General features: G+C 41.3%; 1 protein-coding gene across 5 annotated transcripts in view; it reads right to left on the minus strand.

Moving 5' to 3' along the window:
• SPATA13 (spermatogenesis associated 13) overlaps positions 1–19,389 on the minus strand; it is a 157,732-nt gene that overhangs the window by 27,565 nt on the left and 110,778 nt on the right. For 3 of the 5 annotated variants that reach the window (XM_051613049.1, XM_051613019.1, XM_051613030.1), the window contains 2 exons: positions 5,001–5,363; positions 1,838–1,982 (listed from right to left, as the gene is read on the minus strand). In XM_051613049.1, the coding sequence (XP_051469009.1) occupies positions 1,838–1,982; positions 5,001–5,363 (508 nt within the window). Of the gene's footprint in view, positions 1–1,837; positions 1,983–5,000; positions 5,364–7,561; positions 7,769–19,389 lie in introns of those variants that run through there. The other 2 variants (XM_051613057.1, XM_051613039.1) reach the window with 2 other exon arrangements.

The following is a 19,389-nucleotide window of genomic DNA, read 5'->3' on the forward strand; positions in this document are numbered from 1 at the left end:
ACACAGTTACCAAACCTTGATAAACTAGGAAAAGCCTGACAATATTGTAACACAGTAGGCAAACATCCAGGACAGGATACTACTTGAATTTAAGACATTTGAATTTATCAATCTAAATGCCAGAATCTGCATTTAAACAAATCACGTAAATCAGCAGGTGTTGGTCACAATTAAAACAGCTGAGAGAGGAAGCCACCTCATCCAAAGGCAGCTCCTGCTCTAACCTTCATTGACTGCAATGGCTGGGGCCTCAGATCAGCTGTTTAAACATAGATCCTTAGTGCCGTTTTAAGGGTTTTGGATATTCCACCGGCCTCCAGCTGCTACTGAAGAAAGGAATAGCTCTCCCATATCTCCTCTGTCATACCTGCCAGCTGCAGGCAGGTACATCCCACACAGATCTGGATCCCTGTGGTGGGTAACTGAATCAAGTCCTAGATCCCCACTGCCTGTCACGGGTGCTCAAATGTAGCTTTTACGTAGGTACCTACATTTAGGTGAATTAAACTTGAGCTGAATCCTACCCCACCTATTCAGAGCCGAGCCTATCTATCTAAACGAGTTCACCAATTAATTTAGCCAAATTCAAGTCCCACACCACAAAATGCAAAAAAGATGGGCTAGTTTTTAAGATACTTATAAAAATGGCTCTACTGTGATAAACAGGTAATCTCTTTAATATAAAACTTGCAAAAGCACACGAGTCTCAAAGGAAATTTCCCTTACATGTTGGCTGGTTGTTATTCTGTCTCCTAGAGTATGATGATTTACTGTCTCATAACAGCAAAATTTACATCTCCAATTCTATCTCCCATTGTTACAAAAGTAGACATGCAAGTAACTAAAATAAGATACCACTGGTTTTCAGTGCCTGGGTTTAGAATTTCTTTCTATAATAAAGGGCTTTTGTGCTATCAAATTTCACTGTACATGAGCAAACAAAAAACTCTCACATGTTCAAAGACAAGGAAATGCCTTGTGACTTTAAGAGAAAAAGGAAAGAGATCAGAATGTGTGACACGAGTCACTTTATTATTTTCTGCTGGAGATACTTAACAGATCTTTGCAACTGCTCTCAAACTGCAAAGTTCATGATATTCCCCCCTTGCCTTCAGAGGTTTGATTTCAGAACCTTTTCCCGTCCAACACAAACAGTATAAACCAGGCTCTGCTCATCCCACCTGCCAATAAATGTTCCTCTAATTCCAGATCCTAACTATATTACCTGTTAACTGAAGATAGCATTGCATGCTAATAGTAAACAATTACAGAAAAAATACACAGGGCATATCAGAGAGTCTGATAAAGGGTACTGCATCTGAAAAGGCAATCTTTTCCAAGAATCTGACCATCATGTTCCAGAACCACTGAGTAAGCAACTGCAACTGCATACAGTTCTCTGAAACAAGCTGCTTAATTATTTAAGACTTGCCTGTCTAGGTGGTGAGCTGAATGCATGGCAAACAGGAAACTAGAAATACATGTGTGGTGCAGCTATGGTTCAGCTATGAACTCAAATGTATTAGACTTTATTTCCTCCATATTCTATTATTATCTTAGTCAAGTATGTGAATAGAGTGGAAAATACAAGAGTGTAACTGGTACAGAAGATTAAACCATAGCAATGTCAAACAGTAAATGTGAAAAACAAGTTTTACATGTACACAACAGGAAAAGCTACTGATGAGAAAGTAATAAACCAAAGCAACTTAGCTGGGTACTACTTTGTCACTGAATCAGTCCGCACCTTTCTGTGTTTCACACTATCATCTACTTCCTGACCAAGCTGGGGTGTGAAGTTGAGATCCAGAAAGTTAAAAAGACTTGCCCATCTTACCATTAGATGTTCTCATCTGTTGCCTCCGTCCAACCCGGTCTAGGCCGATGGGGGTACTTTGTGAAAAGGTGAGTGGCCGGAACCTGGCTGAAACAGCTTTGTAAGGGGGCACCTGGTGCGCTGGAACAGGTGGCCGTGCTACAGGCTACAGAGAGAACAGGAAAATCCAGTATTAGTAAAGCTACCAGCAAGTCCAACTGAGCAAAACTCAGGTATGAAGTAAGGTTTCTTCAGGTACTCCAGCTAATTACAAGGGCAGAAAAATCCCCTACTTTGAAGTGACATTGCTTGAACACTGCATACCACATCCACCAGCATCATAGAAAATGTTTTATTATATTACAGCTCTCTTTTACATTAAAAACTCCTTAGCCTTCTGTAATGACCAGATATGCTCTAAAATTCTCATCTCGTATTACTGCATGCCCAAACACTCTGGGGTCTAACTGCTTTGAGAACAGCCTGCACAATGCCAGCTGGCCTTGGAAACACACACCTGAAGGGAAAAAAGAATGGCCAGAAATGCTACATCTGGAAGTTGTGTTCATTTCCTGGGCTGCTTGCTTTCTTCAAGTGAATGTATTGCTTTTAAGTAAAGTAAGTAATAGTTTACAAGACAAAAACAATCGTCTCTATGATCCTCGGCTCTGAAGATCCCATAAGTCTCAAATAAAATAGTTAATATTAAGTTTACGTATAATTTTATGTAGGAGCCATTTTCTTCAGTTAAATAACAATTTGCTTAACTGCTATTAGAGAACCTAATTTATGTTGCCCCTGAACAACTCCACATTAGTCAGGCTGAATGACCTTGAGTAAATACTCAACATTAAACAGCCAGACCTCAGCACATAAACTTCAGAAAAACTCATCTGCAGCTTGCCTTATTATCCTTTTTGTTGTTACTGTTCATAGGCCCTTCTGTCATGTAATCTGAAAGAGCAAGTTTGGGTTTTTTATTATCTCTTGACACTCTACTATGAAACCAATTATTTAGTCTTGTTTGAAAAACATTTTCTCACACCAGAGCTGTCAGACCAAAATAAAACAAGGAAGGAATTAGCATTACAGTTTTAAAATATTCCCATGGGTTTTCAAAGCTTTTAAGAAAAAAAGATCAGCTTTGAAAGCCCCACAAAGAACACTTCTAGAACACGTATTCCTGCTTCATCCGTCCTTCTCTATATTCCAGCTACAAATTTACTTCCTGAATTGACCGTCAAAAACCTGAGTGTATTGAATACAATTTAACTACAATATCCATCTTTAAACCTCATTTCTTCAATGCTTTAGCAATATACCACTGAATAACACCACAAGAGTCTGATATCTTGCATCGAAGTGATGGCAATTACTACAGGCAAATAACCAGCTGATTAAGCAACAAAGCTATTTATTTCTAGGCAACTAAAATTTTCATGTAAAGCTTCAGTCCAGATCCCTTCCCTGGACAGACAAGGATTTGCTATTACTCAGTGGCAGGCCTGGGAAGGCCACAATTTGGCTTAAAAATCTGGGGATTGCTGCATAGTTTTGGTCTTGTCCACAGTGATCCAGCAATGTGGTAGCTTAACCCCAGCCAGCCCTCACGGCAGCATCAGAGCATGGAAAGCATCCACTTAAATAGTTGCCTTGATACGTGTTCCGTCATTAATAAACTGATGAGAGCAAGGTCTGGAGAGAGATCAATTTGTTTTCAGCAGTAAATCAAGGGCTTGGATAATATTAAATCACTTGCATGGTACAGCAAGGCTTATTTGGGTTGCTAATACTTACTATCCTTTGAAATCCATATATTATCCTTGACTAAGATGACCTAGAATCTATAACAATAGTTTTCCCACCTTTTTTTTTTTTTTCCTCCAAGCTTAGTAGTAACAAAATTCATTTAAAAATATCCCAGCTATGTAGGATTTGAAACTATGGCCTTTGCCTCGGTAAAAGGTTCATTGACTTCAATTGGAGTTTTGTTTCAAGATGCATTTTTTTATCAGGGAATTATAAAGAAAACCATTCAATATACAATAACAATGTTCATATTAAAAATCGCTTTTCACAGGAAACTGAAAATCCTGCCACTGTTTCAGCATTTGATTCCAGTAAGTGGAGTACCATACCCATGAATGATACTGCCTTGAACTTGCCAGCAGGAGATCAAGTAGCATGAGAAAGATTAAGAAGATTCAAATTCAATTAATAACCACTGGAATCACATTTTTTTGGAGGATGAAAAATACTATTCCTTTTTTCTGTTGCTTTATCAGCTTGACAGTTGTTTTAGGTAGGAGTCCTCTAGCTTTTCCAGAAAGTGGAAAACACCTGATTAGTGCAGTATTACAAAAGTCTGTGAGCCTGAAGTTCTGTAAACAGTTACAAGATGGGGCCACCACTACCATCAAAAAAGTAAGTTCCTCTATACATCATACCCACTCAGGACTACCTCCCGGGAAAAAAAAAAGGAGCTATTTCTATATTTCAGAAGTTTTTTCTTTCCAATCAGTATATAGGTACTGCTAAAGTACAAACTCAGCTGCTTGCTATTTTCTTACAGGCTTCCTATGTTCCATCAGGTCAATTTAGTAGAATATAAAGAGGGTGAGGTTTTCTTTCTATATTCACCATTTTCTTAGATCTCTCTTTGTTTCATTAATTCCTTAATTTATTACCAATTTTCTGAAGCTACTTCCATATTCATTTTAAGTATCGTTGCTATGCCAATACCAAGACTATGAACACCACAGCTAATGCCACAAGTTTTGAACAGGTCTGCTTTTTGAGACTCTGAAATGATCAACAAATAATATGCTACTATCATATTGTTTGTACTCCTCTGTTCCTCAGGCCCTACAACCTGTAAGGTGACTAAAACACACAGTTGTATTACACACAAATCAGCTCTTGTAACCAATATGAGAAACAAAATCCATTTCAATAAAGAAATAAGGTTAATTTGCAATACGAAGATTATCCCAAAGACATTATCAGTTTTATTCCAAGACAAAGTAATTAGTGACCAGGAAAGCAGAATTGTAAGTACACAATGTCAGCTTGACAAAAGGGAAGGAAGAGAAGGAAGCATCCCTTCTATTTTCTAGGCTGAAGATAGAGGCAAGGAAGTGAAAGGGTCTTTTGCAGTTTGCAGAGAGCACATCTCTTATCTTACTTGTGTCAGCAGACCTTCTATCTCTTCTGCCGGACCGCTTCCATAGAAATTGACCCCACCTATTACAGAGATGGGTCTTCTTTTTCGCCCTCTGGGGTAGCCTACTGTATTGCTTTGGATCCCAGACCTGACAGAAGTCAGTCCTGGCTGATTTTCTCCATCCGTGCAGTCTGTCTTCTGAGAATCCACCGCAACTGCGTCTTCTGGTATAGAGAAACTTCTGACAGACATTTGGCCATAGTCCGAGAGAGGTCTGGGACGACATCTTTTTCCAGAGCCCCATCTCCTGGGTGTGACCTTCTGTGAGTCTGTCTTTTCTTCATCTTGGGATGGTGACCTCTTCCAGTGGTCATCAGAAGCAACCTTTTTAAATGTGAACAAGTCAAATGAGCCATAGAATTTTCTGACACTTAAAAATTTGTGAGTTTTTCAAATGGCAGATCAACTTAATATTGCTAAAAAGAAAGCATTACCATAACATATACAATAAATGCAACTGACAATTCAGGAAGAGAGTAACTTTGCAAAGGAAAGACATCACGATGCTTGTGCTGCGTAAGGTTAACACCCAACAGTCAGCACCTCTTAGGCAAACATGACTGATAACATTAAAAACTCACCTATTACGTCAGCAGTACAGACAGGCCCTATCACGAACACTGAATTCACTGAATAATGTCTTGGAAAAACAGCTCTGGCACTCATTGGACTGTTTGTTGTTCCTGTGCACAAGCAGGATGCTACTTGTAACACTGGCAACCAACACACTGTGTTTCTGGACTTCTACCAAGGCCTCTGGTGACAGAAGTAGCAATGGTTTCAAAGTATAGATTTAGATCAGATATAAGAAAGACAATCTTTACAATTAAGGTAGTGAGACACTGCAACAGATTGCCCAGAGAAGCTGTGGATGCTCCATCACTGGAAGTGTTCAAGATCAGGCCGGATGAGGCTTTCAGCTACCTGATTTAATGAAAGGTGTCCCTGCCCTGTCCAGGGGGTTGGACTAAATAACCTTCAAATCATTCTATTATTCTCTGAGACTCCTCTGCTTTGCCTCTCTCTATTCCGTGAAGAAAACAAAGAGTGAAGCTGCAGCAGTTCAACTGCTTGCCGACTCCAGGTAAGCGTAAGCCGATACCAGGACGGGCAGTCAGTTGCACCCCTCCTACCGCTCACTCCCACATTCTCACTTGGGTCAGATCTGGAGATTGTGCAGCCATGTGCAAACTGAGTGACTGAGCTCAGCTAGTCTGGAAGGGAAAAACTATTTTTCTATGCACTCAGGGAGGTTACAGTCACACAGAGTAGGACCAGAGACACACTATAACACACGTACAGGAAAAAAGAATGTTTTTAGAGAGGAAGTTTGGAAAATGAGCATGTTGTTCCCATTTAACAGCACATCTGGCTCACAGAGGTTAATGCCTATAGGTATCACAATTGCACTGGTACTGCACGTTTGGAAATAAAACAACCTCAACTTAAATACCTGTTAGAGGTAACACTTTTAAGTATTTCAATGCATTTTGAGTATTACTGCCATAAACTTTTCTAGTTTATTTTGAGAAAAAATACTGCACATTAACATTTACATTAAACTTTCCCTCAAATTTCCACCTTCTCAAAGTTTCCTGGGCTTTTCCTGGCTCCTCTACAAAGAATAGAAATGAAACAGAGGAAGATGGGTTTTTCTGGCTGGGTGGCACTTTGCATGAACCCCTGCCTGATGAAGTGAATGGCAAACTCCAAGGCACTGCTGAGCAAGTGAACCCTGCCTCAAGTTCTCAAACAAATTCTGAACTAATTATGACTTTTTATTTTTTTATAAAAAAACAGCCTACTTCTTTATTAGGAGGGTATCTGTAGACTAGCCAGGTGCATTTCTGACAATGTGCAAAGCTAGTAAGTACTCCACAACAAAGAGTGGCATAATTCTGTCTGTCTCTGGCTATGTTTTGCTCATCTGTTTCAGACCAGATGAAAGCTTTTCAGGTATCGCATATTCAGAGCACACATGCAGCCTAGAATCAGCCTTTTACAATTATGCCTGTGAAAGAGGACTTATTTTCTGTCACCTTCTCTACCTGCTGTTTCCAAACCAGACCAGTACAGCTCCAATGAGCCTTTTTTAGAAGGACAACACAGATTTCACTTTTTATTTGAAAGACAGCTTAAGACAAATTTCACTAAATTAAACCCCTTCAGCTAGTAGGCAGAGTTATTAAGGAGTCAGCATTTTAACATGATTACACCAGTTAAGGTAAGAAAAATTATCAATGTTATACATTGCTCTACATTCAGTTACTTCATTTATAGCATGATATTTGTTTGAAATAGAGCACCTGCATAAATTCTGGTTTCTATGGCATCACACCTGTCACTCAAGCATGCTTAGCTTCACTGCAGATTTTAACTGAAGACCAGTTTTACCAGTATAAGCGATTCAGTACAGGATGACTCCTTGGCCGGAGTACCAACAGAGCTTCAGAAAACCTGTCCCTTAAACCAGTCCCTCCAAGGACAGAGCAGCAAAATCACAGATTAAATAAGGTTCTTACCTCAGAATCAGACACAGGTAAAGGGTCTCCACATATGCAGTGACTGAGAAAGGAGCTCATGAGAGTCATTTTATTTTTTTGTTTTGCAGTCCTGTCCGTAAGAACTGCAAATGTGAACACAGTCTCTGTGTAACCAGTCAGGCGAAGTTCATCCCATGATCCTGTACTTTTAGACTGAGGGAAGGACACGTCACATGTCATCTCCTAATCTGCTTTTTACACCCTTATCTTGAGCAATAACATTTGCAAAGAGAAGTCTGCTCTCCTTGTGCAGCACTCCACCTACAGTAGTGAACCAAATGACTGCAAGATTTATCTCTGCTGTGCAATAAACAATGCTGAAGGACCTGCATTTTTAGGCTTAGATTTATAAGCTACATTGAAGGTTACTAATAAAACTGAAAATGTAGTCCTCTCATAGCAAAAATCAGAGGAAACCAGACTGATAACCTCACATTCCTCTAAGGAGCCTACTCAAGTAGGACTTGATCAAGTGACTGCTTACTAATAGGAATAAAATATCCAGCACACAATGTACAGGCTCCAGTACTGCAACCACTTAAGCATAAGTGTGATTCTTGACATCAGCAAAAAAATTCTGAGGAAATAATTTTGTTCCACTTGTCAACTAGTGCAGCACCATTGACCTCAAATTACCTTCTTTTTATTAATGCCTTGAAAATGAAATCAGGTTTATGTTCTACAATTATTACCAGTAACATATATAGACATAAGAATAGCTATACACAGCACTACATATAGGATGAAAAAAAAAAATGAAATATAGGATGAAAATCAAAATGAAAAATCACTGACTCATGCATTCTAAGTGGTGATCAGAAATTTCAATGAATTTCAAGATTTCTGAGAAGTAAAGGTCTAAGCTGAATCCACATTGGATTTTTTTACATTCACACCTGCTAGCCTAGCAACAACACAGGATCACCAACACCAGCAATCCAGATTTTTCATCTTGCCTTTTAGGCTGCATCCTAGGTTAGATCTCTTCCAAGACTGCAAGCACAAACAGCTCTACTTCTTTATACTGACACAGATGAATTATCGGGACAGACAGCTAAATTCCTGTAACAGCCTATTAGCTAAGTTATTGTACTTCAATAGTTTTCTTTTTTTTCTGACAGCAGTCTATCTACGAATACAAACCATTTAAAACAAACACTTGCTTTGACCCAGGCTACACTTTTAGTTGCTATTGTTTCCATGTAAGATGTCACTTGTAGGGTGGGATTCAGCTACAGATTCCCACATCTAAATTCTGATGTCTGCAATGGAGGTGTCTGCATGTTAGATAGATATTAAAGCTGTCATCGGAGCCTACAGAAATCTGGGGTGAGATTTTACCACCTGAACATAGGTCAGCCAGACCAAATCCTTTGCCTGCACCCAGACTGATTTCCCAATCCAGGCACAGCAGCTTCAAGGACTGGATCATGATCTCACTCAGCTCGACCTGGCACTGATACAACCCTGTTGCATTTAATGGCACATGACAGCTGTTGGCATTGCCTGTTACTCATTAATACCAATGTAAGCAACATCAGCATCAGGTCTTTAACCACTTAAATCTTAGCTTAGCCTTTACAGGCATATGAGAGCCAGGCTCTGCAATTTTACTCAGACTACACTTTCTATTTGATAAATTCAGCACTCAGCTGTCTTCAGAGGGAGTGCTGCCCAAGGAGTATGATCTGTACAGTACTGATAAAATGTTGCTTATATGGATGCAACTTTTATCAATAAAACAGCAAAAAATGGCCAGTATCAGAAATGGCATGGCAGGACTTTTGCTGGCACAGTTATACCAACCATGAATAACCCTTCATCCTATACCTGACCACACTCTCCACTGCAAAAAAAAGCACCCAGATTATAAATTTGCTGGTCAACTTGCTGCTGTTGGTACACTTGTGTGGGCTGACACACAGCTGCCATCATAATGGCAAAGGGAAAACTATCCCTGGGTGATTTTTTATTAACGTGTTGTGCTGCTTTGGTGTGGTGTGGGCTTTGGTAGTGGGAGAGGGGCCCCAGAAGTGGCTTCTGTAATATGAAAAGCTCCCCTGGCTTCAAAACATGAGGCCACACCTCTAGCCAAGGCTGAGCAGTCAGGGACAATGGACGCACCTCTGCAATTAACATATGAAAGAAGGGGAAACTGATGTAAGACCTGAGAGCAGAGAGGATGGAGAGCAGAGGTGGGAACAGTGCCGGTGGGGAGATATCAAGGTTGGTAAGGAGGGGAAGGAGATACCCGAGCAGAGGTACCCCTGCAGCCCGTGGTGAGACAGCAGGCTGTGCCCCTGCATTCATGGAGGAGCACAGTGGAGCATCCTCTGAAGGACCATAGAGGAGATGAAATGCAGACCTGCAGTCTGTGGACCATGGTGGATAAGATATGCACCTGCAGCTGTGGAAGACCCTGCACCAGGGGAGGTGACGGCTTCCAAAGCAGCCTGTGACTCTGTGGGAAGCCCGTGCTGGAGCAGTCTGCTCCTGATGGACTGCACTTCACGGCAGGGACTCATGTCAGAGGGGTCTGCGAAGGACTTTCTCCCATGGGAGGGACCCTGTGGGAAGGCAGGGGAAGACGCCGAGGAATTCTCCTTCTCCCTGAGGAGGAGGAAGGAGTGGCAGAAAACAACGGACTGTGAACTGACTTTAAACCCCATTCCCTGTCCCTCTGTGCCACTAGAGGGAAAGAGGTAGAGAAATTGGGAACAAAGTAATTTGGGCACAGAAAGAAGGGAGAGGTGGATTTCAGCTCTGGTTTTTGTTATGTCTGGGTCCTGTTTGCATCTGATTAGTGATAAATGAAATTGTTATTTTTTTCCCCAAAGTGAGCCTGTTTTGCCCGTGACCATAATGGGTGAGTGAACCCTCCTTGTCTTCGTCTTGACCCATCAGCTTCTAGTTGGTTTTGTCCTTCCCATCCCCCAGTGCAGGGGTGGGGGTGGTGAGTGAGCAGCATGTGGTTTTGTGTTGTTGGTTAGGTCCAAACCATCACATGTGTCTATGCCAGTAAACTGCCTAATGAAAATAAATCACCATTCTAGAAACCTGTTGATGCCTGTGTACATTGCTGAGCCTCCCTGCCCACTGATCTGCATTTCCACCTCTACCGGTATGCATTTGGATTTTTTAAATGTTATTTTTATGTTCTAAACATACTTAAACATGCTTCATAATGTATACATATAGACAAGCCTGGCAATATAAGACAACACTTCAATCTCCCAAAGATTTTCTCTCTACCTGGCAATCTTCTGGGAAGCTCCAGGTAGGCACCTCCTGGACAAGGACCTCCAGCCTTGCTGGTCTCCAGGTGGAAAGAGCATCCTCCTCCTTTCCCTCTGCCAAAGCAGCAGCTGTGCCACAGGGCCACACAGGCAGGCTGCTGCTGCTTGCTGCCCATTAATCCCTGGGAGAACTGGTGCTCTAGGGTATTTCACAGCTGTTTTTCACTAAAGCAACTGTCTTCCTTCTGCCTTTTTTATTTATTTATTGAGCTCCACAGAAATTCCATTACTTCTTGTTTTGGTATCTTTGTCTTTTTGAGTTGCCTGGCTGAAATGCAATCTTGCTAACTATAGCTGCTTTTCTAACCCAGAGAAAGGAGATAATAAAATGTAATCATGTGTTTGCAAGAAATGCATATTCATTTCCAAATGCAAATTATGAAAAGGTATGATAAATTAAACCGATACATCTAACTGAGAATAAATTACAAAAACCTGAGTAGGCTGAGAGGTATCAGAACACAGTTATTATGTCTTTTCATTGAAAACTTCTGATAGATAATCAGTCATGTTCTTTTAAATGGCAAAGCTTAAAAGCAGAAACAGGAACAGTTATAGGGAAAAACCACAGCATTTGTGCTATTTTATGTAGATTTGTCTGTGTTTTGATCACAGGAGGACACATTTATGTGTGTGTTTAGGAGTCTATATAAAAATGTACACATTCCTTATGCTAGCAATCACAGCTAGATGCCAGTTTTATAATTGGCTACTATTCATTAGCTGGTATTTCTATATAACACATTAACTGCCAAATGCTAGGAACTCAGCAGTAATATTAGAATTGATTTTTCAATACATATAAACTATCAAAATTATAAAGGACCAAGTGATCATGACCTAAATTATTTTATCACCTTCACTTAAGAGAGTAAAAGTCCGGACAACGTGTCTCCACCCAAGTACGTGATAAAAGGCAACCTTTGCACTTGTTGCAAAATAGCAGTGGGTGAGCACCAGTTCATTTATCATCACTACTAACTGAGGTCAAAAGCTGGTTTTATATTTCATGGACATGATCAATATTTTTATTTGCAAACTGTTGTGACAGACACAGCCATTGTGAGACTCCAATACAATCTCACAGAGAAAATATATTTATTTCTTTATTTCCAGGTTTTAAAAAAAGGTCCTGAAGTGTTACGAGAGCCTGGATAATCCCTGTTGGTCCAACAGGCTGACAATTTCCAGCTGTGATACCATCAGTGCAGTAGATAACATGGAAATTATTGCTTTTACTGTAGAAGAAAGCACCTATTCAGTCCAGATGTGCATCTTCTATCACTAAACTAACCAGAAGTATTAAACCAATCCAGTTCACTTACAAGCAGAAAAATTTCATCTCTTCCTTTTTAATTAAATGCAAATTGTGCTACATCCTTTTTCTTTACATGCCTGTGCCTCCTCTGCCACTAAAATATTTTCTTTTTAATTAGCCTTTGAGAAGAGTTAATGATTGGACTCAATGATCTTAAAGGTCTTTACCAAACAAAATTATTCTATGATTCTAAGACCCCAAATAAATGAATGGATTAACTATCCCTAGAATGCACAGCGCTATTCAACCTGTGATCTGCAAGACAGGAGAACACAATCTGTGAAACAACTACAAACTGGTTAAGAGCATATGCATTTACACCTATATAAACAAGCAAAGCAAACGAAATGGAAGTAGTACAACCATATTTAAAAATCAACATGAATTTTCACTGCTTGGAAGTTATAACTATTACAGCAAGATAATCAGCCTTTTCTTCCTGCCCCCCTCCTGCCCTCAAATTTGGTGGACCCACAGTTTAAAAATTTGAAGAACTCTGCTAAAGGAATACACCTGCACTATACTAGTATGAGCTCCTAGAATGGATGCAGAAAAAAGTTTGAATTGCCAGAAGTAAAATTATATTACATTACATGACTTGAAACGTGATAAAATCAACCCCATTGGCAACACAAAATTACTGTGGTAAAACACTCATTCTGGAAGTTTTAGAAATGTGAAAGAAATTATATAATCCTGCTCTTGGGTTTTGCTGACACCAAAGCAATTGTGGCGTTTTAACTAACAAATACACCTATAAAACCACATTAAAAGATCAGGAGATATAGATACAACCACAAAAGAAATCTGGCCATGTATTTCTAGAGGCATTTCAATGCAGGTTTGCTTCATTTGACTTAATCCTTGAAAGCCTGCTTATCATAATCAACAAGCACAATGCTTCCCCTCTCAGCAACATGCCTCACCAAGATCAGTGAATTCACCTTTGTGATATCCACATTTCACAGCTAAGTATCAGACACAAAGCAATTAAGTCATGTAAGGTACAGAGGAAGCATAGGGCTGAACTGGAAATGACAAGCGGATCTCATGACTCTCAAATCTGTTCTTCAGCCTCAAGGATTTCCTTCATCCTCTCCTCTAACTCATTTCCAAAATCAAATCAAATAACATTTCCGACTGGGCATAAGGGAGTTTGCAGGAAAATGTATTTGCTTTGCAGAAATAATCTCATCAATCATATAAAAACGCTAGTGTGCTAAAGCCAGAAAATTTTTCTGCTAGTTCTCTGGTGACTGATATTTGGGGATGGCTGGGTGATGCTCTAATGCTCTCTCTTCTTTACTTCAGTATCTGAACTGGAACAGCAAGCATGTAGTGCATAATAAAGGAGTATTTATATCCTCTGCCTCTTTTTAGAAAATGTATAGAATCGTAGGGGTTGGAAGGGACCTCTGAAGATCATCAAATCCAACCCCCTTGCTACAGCAGGAACATCTAGGGAAGATCACACAGAAACAGATCCAGATGGGTCTTCAAAGTCTCCAGAGAAGGATCTCCCTGGGCAGCCCTCTAAATATATTTCTAAATAATTTCTAAATTGCCTCAGAACACCCTAGATCAAGTAACAGGAATAAAAAAATCTATTTTCATTTGGCAAAACCAGCAACTTTTTCCAGGCTGTCTTGATAACATCTGCTGGTGAACCTCAAAAGCCAGATGGTAACTACATGTTGAAAGTGAAACTTTATGCTAACAAAGCAAAACATAAAAAGCCATAGGCCTTCATGTCTTTTCAGTGTGTCTCCAGGCAGAGATCCTCTGGTCCCCCTCTCTCTCTCCACCCTTCCAGAGCAAAGCCTCATCCTCCTTGCACCAGCCAAACCCAGCCACTGGCAGGTCCCAGCAGCAGTTACAAATGCCAGCCTGCATGGGGTGGAGCTGCCCTGGACAACTCAATGTCTGCAAACTATTACATCCTAGAGCATGGAGTAAGGGCGAGGCTGCTGTGGTTGAGCTCAGAGTAGGAAGAGCTGAGGCTGCTGTACTCAGCCTCCCCAACACTGTGCTGGTCTCCCACCCTTTCACAGCATCCCAGCAGCATCCCAGTACCAGGAGCAGCCTCTGGATGCCAGAAAGGGGAAGCACAGGTGGCTCAGAGGAAACTCTGCAGCTGCCTCTGCTCAATTTGGACATCATGGCCTCCTGGCATCAAGATGGACTTTCAGTGCTGACAATTCAACACCTTGCTCAATATGAAAACCAAATTACATGGCCGTAAGTGCTGTTCCACTCTCTGGGGTACTATTACTCCTGATCCCAGGGTGAGCAGTGCCTGGGTTTCAGTGGGGTGTCAGACGAGAGCTACCACAGACTCAGACATTCTGGAAAGGCAGAGAAGCACATATGCAAAATGGACAGGGAGCAGCTTGCCCAGCCTAACTGCAGTGAAGCCTGTTTGAACTCCCCCTTTCAGCACCCACAGATCCTTTTGCAGGGATGACAGTAACTCCCTGGATTCCTCTGCCAGTTTTCAGGAATGACCATTTTTATTGAACACTGCAGTTACTTGGTCTAAAATTTAACCTGATTCAGACAGAATTCAGATTACTGTCACTGTGACTGCCTTGTTTTTCTTCCCCCTAGTAGAGGATACAGCAAAAAATTATTGCAGGCTGTACTGAACAGCAGACACCTCTGCTGCAGTGAGTTGGAAGAGGTTTTGCTGCAGTGGGAAGATACATGTGTCCTCTGAGGGCTCCCTTCTGCATCATTTCAGTGATTACTTTGGCACTTTGGGTTTGTAGCAATGCACAGTGGTTTCTGGTTTAGCTCTGAGCAAGCACTCTTGGAAGTCTTTTTGAGCAGCTGTGAAGGGTGGAGACATGGTGTGAATGTATACTAACTTGTAAAGAGCAGCTCAGAGAGTTTAGCAGTGTCACTTGGTCTAACTGAAACCTCAGTCTGCCATCAGAAATAGTGTTCAGAGCCTGTTGCAGTACTTTTCTGCTCTGTCCCCAGGCCCTGTGGCCAGTGAGACCAGAGTGCCACTGGAGTCTGAATCCTCCCGCCAAATTACAAGCCACATAGGAGAACTCAGAAATAAAAGAGTGAATCTACTCTGGAAAAAGGGGCAGGTGAATCATAAAGTATTCAAGGATATTTTAAGAGCATGTAGAAAGAGAATTAAGAGATGCAAAAGCTCAGCCAGAACTTAATCTAGCCACCTCTGTAAAGGGTAATAAAAAATCCTTTTATAAATACGTTAATAACAAAAGGAGGGTCAGGGAAAATCTTCATTCCTTATTGGATGAGCGGGGGTACTTAGTAACAGAGGACAAGGAAAAGGCTGAAGTACTTAACACCTTCTTTGCCTCAGTCTTTAACAAAAAGACTAGCTACCCTCAGGACAACTGGGCTCCTGAGTTGGTAGACAAGGATGGGGAGCAGAATGCCTCTCCTGTAATCCAGGAGGAAGTAGTTAGGGACCTGCTATGCCACTTAGATCCCAACAAATCCATGGGTCTGGCCATGGTCTAGCCGATGTGGTGGTGTTAGGTCATAGGCTGGACTTCATGATCTTAAAGGTCTTTTCCAGCCTTGGTGATTAGGTGATTCTGTGAAATCTAGTTTAAAAAGTCCCCACCTTTATTTACCCAATCATTCTTCACAGTTTAGCACATTTTCAGTTATATAGATTAAGCCACACTCGAAGTAGCATGTGGATGTATGAGAGGTGAATAAATCCAAACAGCAGAGTTCAGAGAGCTGAAACCAGCCAACTCCCAGCAGGTGTGCTTATGCCCAGTCCCACAGTGCTCAGGACCTTGCAGTAGGTACCAAGGATGCCCATCCTCAGCTCCTGGATGCTATATGGTCTTTATGCATATTGAACATGACCACATCCAGCCACCACCCTTTGATCCCTCACTGTGAGGATGTATTTTTAAGCAAGAAATCAGGAGGATGAACAGTGAGGACAAAGCAGAATCCTCTCTGTATTTCCACCCAGACAGCTCTTCCTCCTCTTCTCCTCCATAAGCTGTCCCTGAAATTAAGCCATCTGCTCAACATGCAGAGCCCAGAGACCTGTACAGGAAAGACCAGCACAGCTCTGCCAACAGCTGAGTGTTTTGGGGACTGCACAGCCTGGCTTAGTTGAGACCACTGACTTTTGCATGCCACAGACATAAATGAGCCAACAGACAGGTCTCTGAGCACTTCAAATACAGTCTGCAAATAAAATGTGACTCAGCCTTAATTACAGCAGAGTTACCTCCTCACTATAATTTATCATTCACTTATAGTCATAGAGATAAGGTATTTAAGTAATAAAAAGTCTGGTGTGTTGTGAAGACAGGTGCCAGCAAGGCAACTTAAATAGCACATGCTCTAAGAGCTTGTGAAAGACTAGGTGAAATGTCAAATAACTTGATTTGTCTTTTCTGCAACAAATTCAGAACAGTGTTGTGTTTAGGCAGCCTTAGTGAATGACGTGCCAGCCCAAAGCAAAGGGTTTGAGTTTTTTGTTATTCACAGTGGCATGAGGCTCTTCTTCAGGAAAATAAAAACTATGTGAAACAATCCAAATACAAACTTGTACTTGATCATTTCCTGATGCTATTTAAAAGCAGCATATTGAATATAAGTTAACAGTGACATAGAGGAGAGACTGGGAAAGCATGGGCTGTCACAGATGAGCTCTGGTGACTCATGCCTTTGTAGCTGAAGAAGTGCTGAGACATGGATCCAGGCTGTACTTAATTAGCTCTTCCCTGGGAAACAACCGTTGACAGGACCAACAACAAAGAAGGCCAAACCAGTCCAAATTTTTCATTTTGCTGAAACCAACCAAGTGTCAGGATCTCAGCACTGCATCATATAGAAAAAAAAAATCCCCAAAACATCAATTCAGGTAAACAGATAGAAGCCCTTTCCTGAATACTGCAAAATCAGCTTTACAACATCAGGGGAATGCAAGGTAGAAGCATTTAGTTTCCACATTAGGCAAAATATAGAGATGGACAGAGTTCCACAGACTTCAATTGCTACCTAATCTACTAGATGATTGGATAGGGGAATAAACTAGATTTGCTTTCAGCTATGGCAGTTAGTCCTGAAAGGAGAACACATTTGAGCCTGGCCACTGAGCACCTTTTAAACTTCATACTGAAATGTATCTCCAAGCCACAGAGATTTCAGTGGCCGTACTGCAATACATACTGGCTTTTACATGAAATCCATACAGAAAAGAAGATGCATGGAAATAGTGCAGATTTTAATGTCAACACAGCGTATTTAAGGTTCAGACAAAGTCTTAAAAATTTGGGATTTGCATGGCTCAGCAAGTGATTGTTGGGAATTAACCAAGAGCTCAGCTGTCTCAGGAAGAACTTGCTGGGTGGGTACAGTTCTGTAACACGGAGGTGTAAGGTAGAGTTAAAAATGAATTGTAGTCAAAAGTTCAAACCCCAATGACCTCATTGTGTGAGTATGTGGCATTCATAAAAGTGCCTGCGGGCTGAATAAACTCCAATTAAAAAATAACCAGGTGTAAGTATCTTTGGTACCAAGCTACCTCCATGCTGAGGGAAGCATGCTGTAAAGGAGGAGGAAACAAGCAATGAAACCCTCCAAAGAACTGACAGACAGAAACCATACCACTCTCCTTGTTTTGCAGTCACTTTGTGCTGTGGCCTTAGGGTTGTCTATGGGATGTGGAGTAGGCATGGAAAAATAAAAAGGACAGAGTCTACACACCTTGCACAGTAAGACAGAAGTCAACCTTGTCCTGCACAGCTCCTGCTTCCAATCCACAGTTAACACCTCCAAAAACTTCGCATTTTTTGTATCAGAAGAGAGGTCTGGATGCAGGTGCCCCACTTGGGTGGCCGTGGTTGTTTTGCAATACACAGAGGGCTCCAGGCAGTAGAGGGAGGGGGCTACAGTCCCTCACTGCTGCTGTAGCAGCCAAGGAGCTCATCCCCTGACCACCATTTCCTTCATCTCCCACAGGTCTCCATCCCACACCTTGCCTGCCCACTACACAGACTCAGAGCTGCCACCAGTGCACACTGTATTTTAGACAACTGAAGTGAGCACTAAAAAGCACTCACAGTTAACCTCAATTATTAAGAGAAGTTTAAATTGCATGCTAGATAATAACAGAATGTGGTGTTAAAACTAAAACTGCAGTAACTTTTATTCAACCAATGTACACGTTCCTTTAAAAACTGCAGTGCTTTCTCGGGAGCCAAGGACAAGCTGAATTTCTCTTGGGTCATGATCACAGATCACCACTAGATGGTAGATGAGTAGCATTAAATCTACTTCCATTTTATTCCCAAGAAATGCAGATGACATTAGGGCTCTGGCCTCCTCTGGCAGTGTGAAAGCATCTCCTTGCATACACTTTTAATTGAGTTTTGGAAGAGATGGATGGCTGTAGCAATTCTGGGGCTTCAGAAGAGGAGCAACCTCAGAGTTCCAACATTTATACATGTTGGGTTGATTTTTCTAATCTTACCATAGCTGCAAGCACTACAGTAAACAAACTGCTTTTCTCTGGCAGAAGGATAATATTGGTAAGCTCTGTAACCATTTACAGTTAGTTTGCAAAAACCTTTCCAGGCTTTTAAAAGTAAGATGGCTTCACAGATATTCTAAGACTTTACAGAACAAAAGGCTGAAGTTTGTGGAGCTGCAACAACTGCCTTTGACTGCCTCATACCAAAGGTATAAAATAATTTTAGTCAAACTGAGGTGGCTCAAAAGATAAGTCAGCATTATTTCGTAACTGTTTTATGTGTTCATTCCAGAGGGATTTTTGCCCCAGTGTGTTTTTCCCAATGGATAGCAAAACTTTTTCTGCTGCTTCATGGTGAGTAGTAGCTCAAAACCACATTTCTCTGTACATTGCCAGGAGGGCTGACGTGAGCCACACCATCTCAAACGGCAGCAGGATACATATGACTGCTTTTCACTAACACTGCCCAATCACTGCAGCTGCTCCAGTGCCAGCTCACACAGCGCTCCAGGTAAGGGCACAGACAGGGTTGTGACGTTAACTCACCTCAGAGGTGCTGCAGCACATCTACCCATCTACTGGGAGTATGAACTCACATGCTAGGTGCAGCAAAATGCTGGTGTCTTCACCAAAATATTAGTAGCAACACACTCAGACCAGCATGTAAAGTAGTGCTGTTTGAAATTTGCAGGCAAATAAATACCCA

The sequence above is a fragment of the Apus apus genome, chromosome 1 (assembly GCF_020740795.1).
Source record: "Apus apus isolate bApuApu2 chromosome 1, bApuApu2.pri.cur, whole genome shotgun sequence".
Lineage (NCBI taxonomy): Eukaryota > Metazoa > Chordata > Aves > Apodiformes > Apodidae > Apus > Apus apus.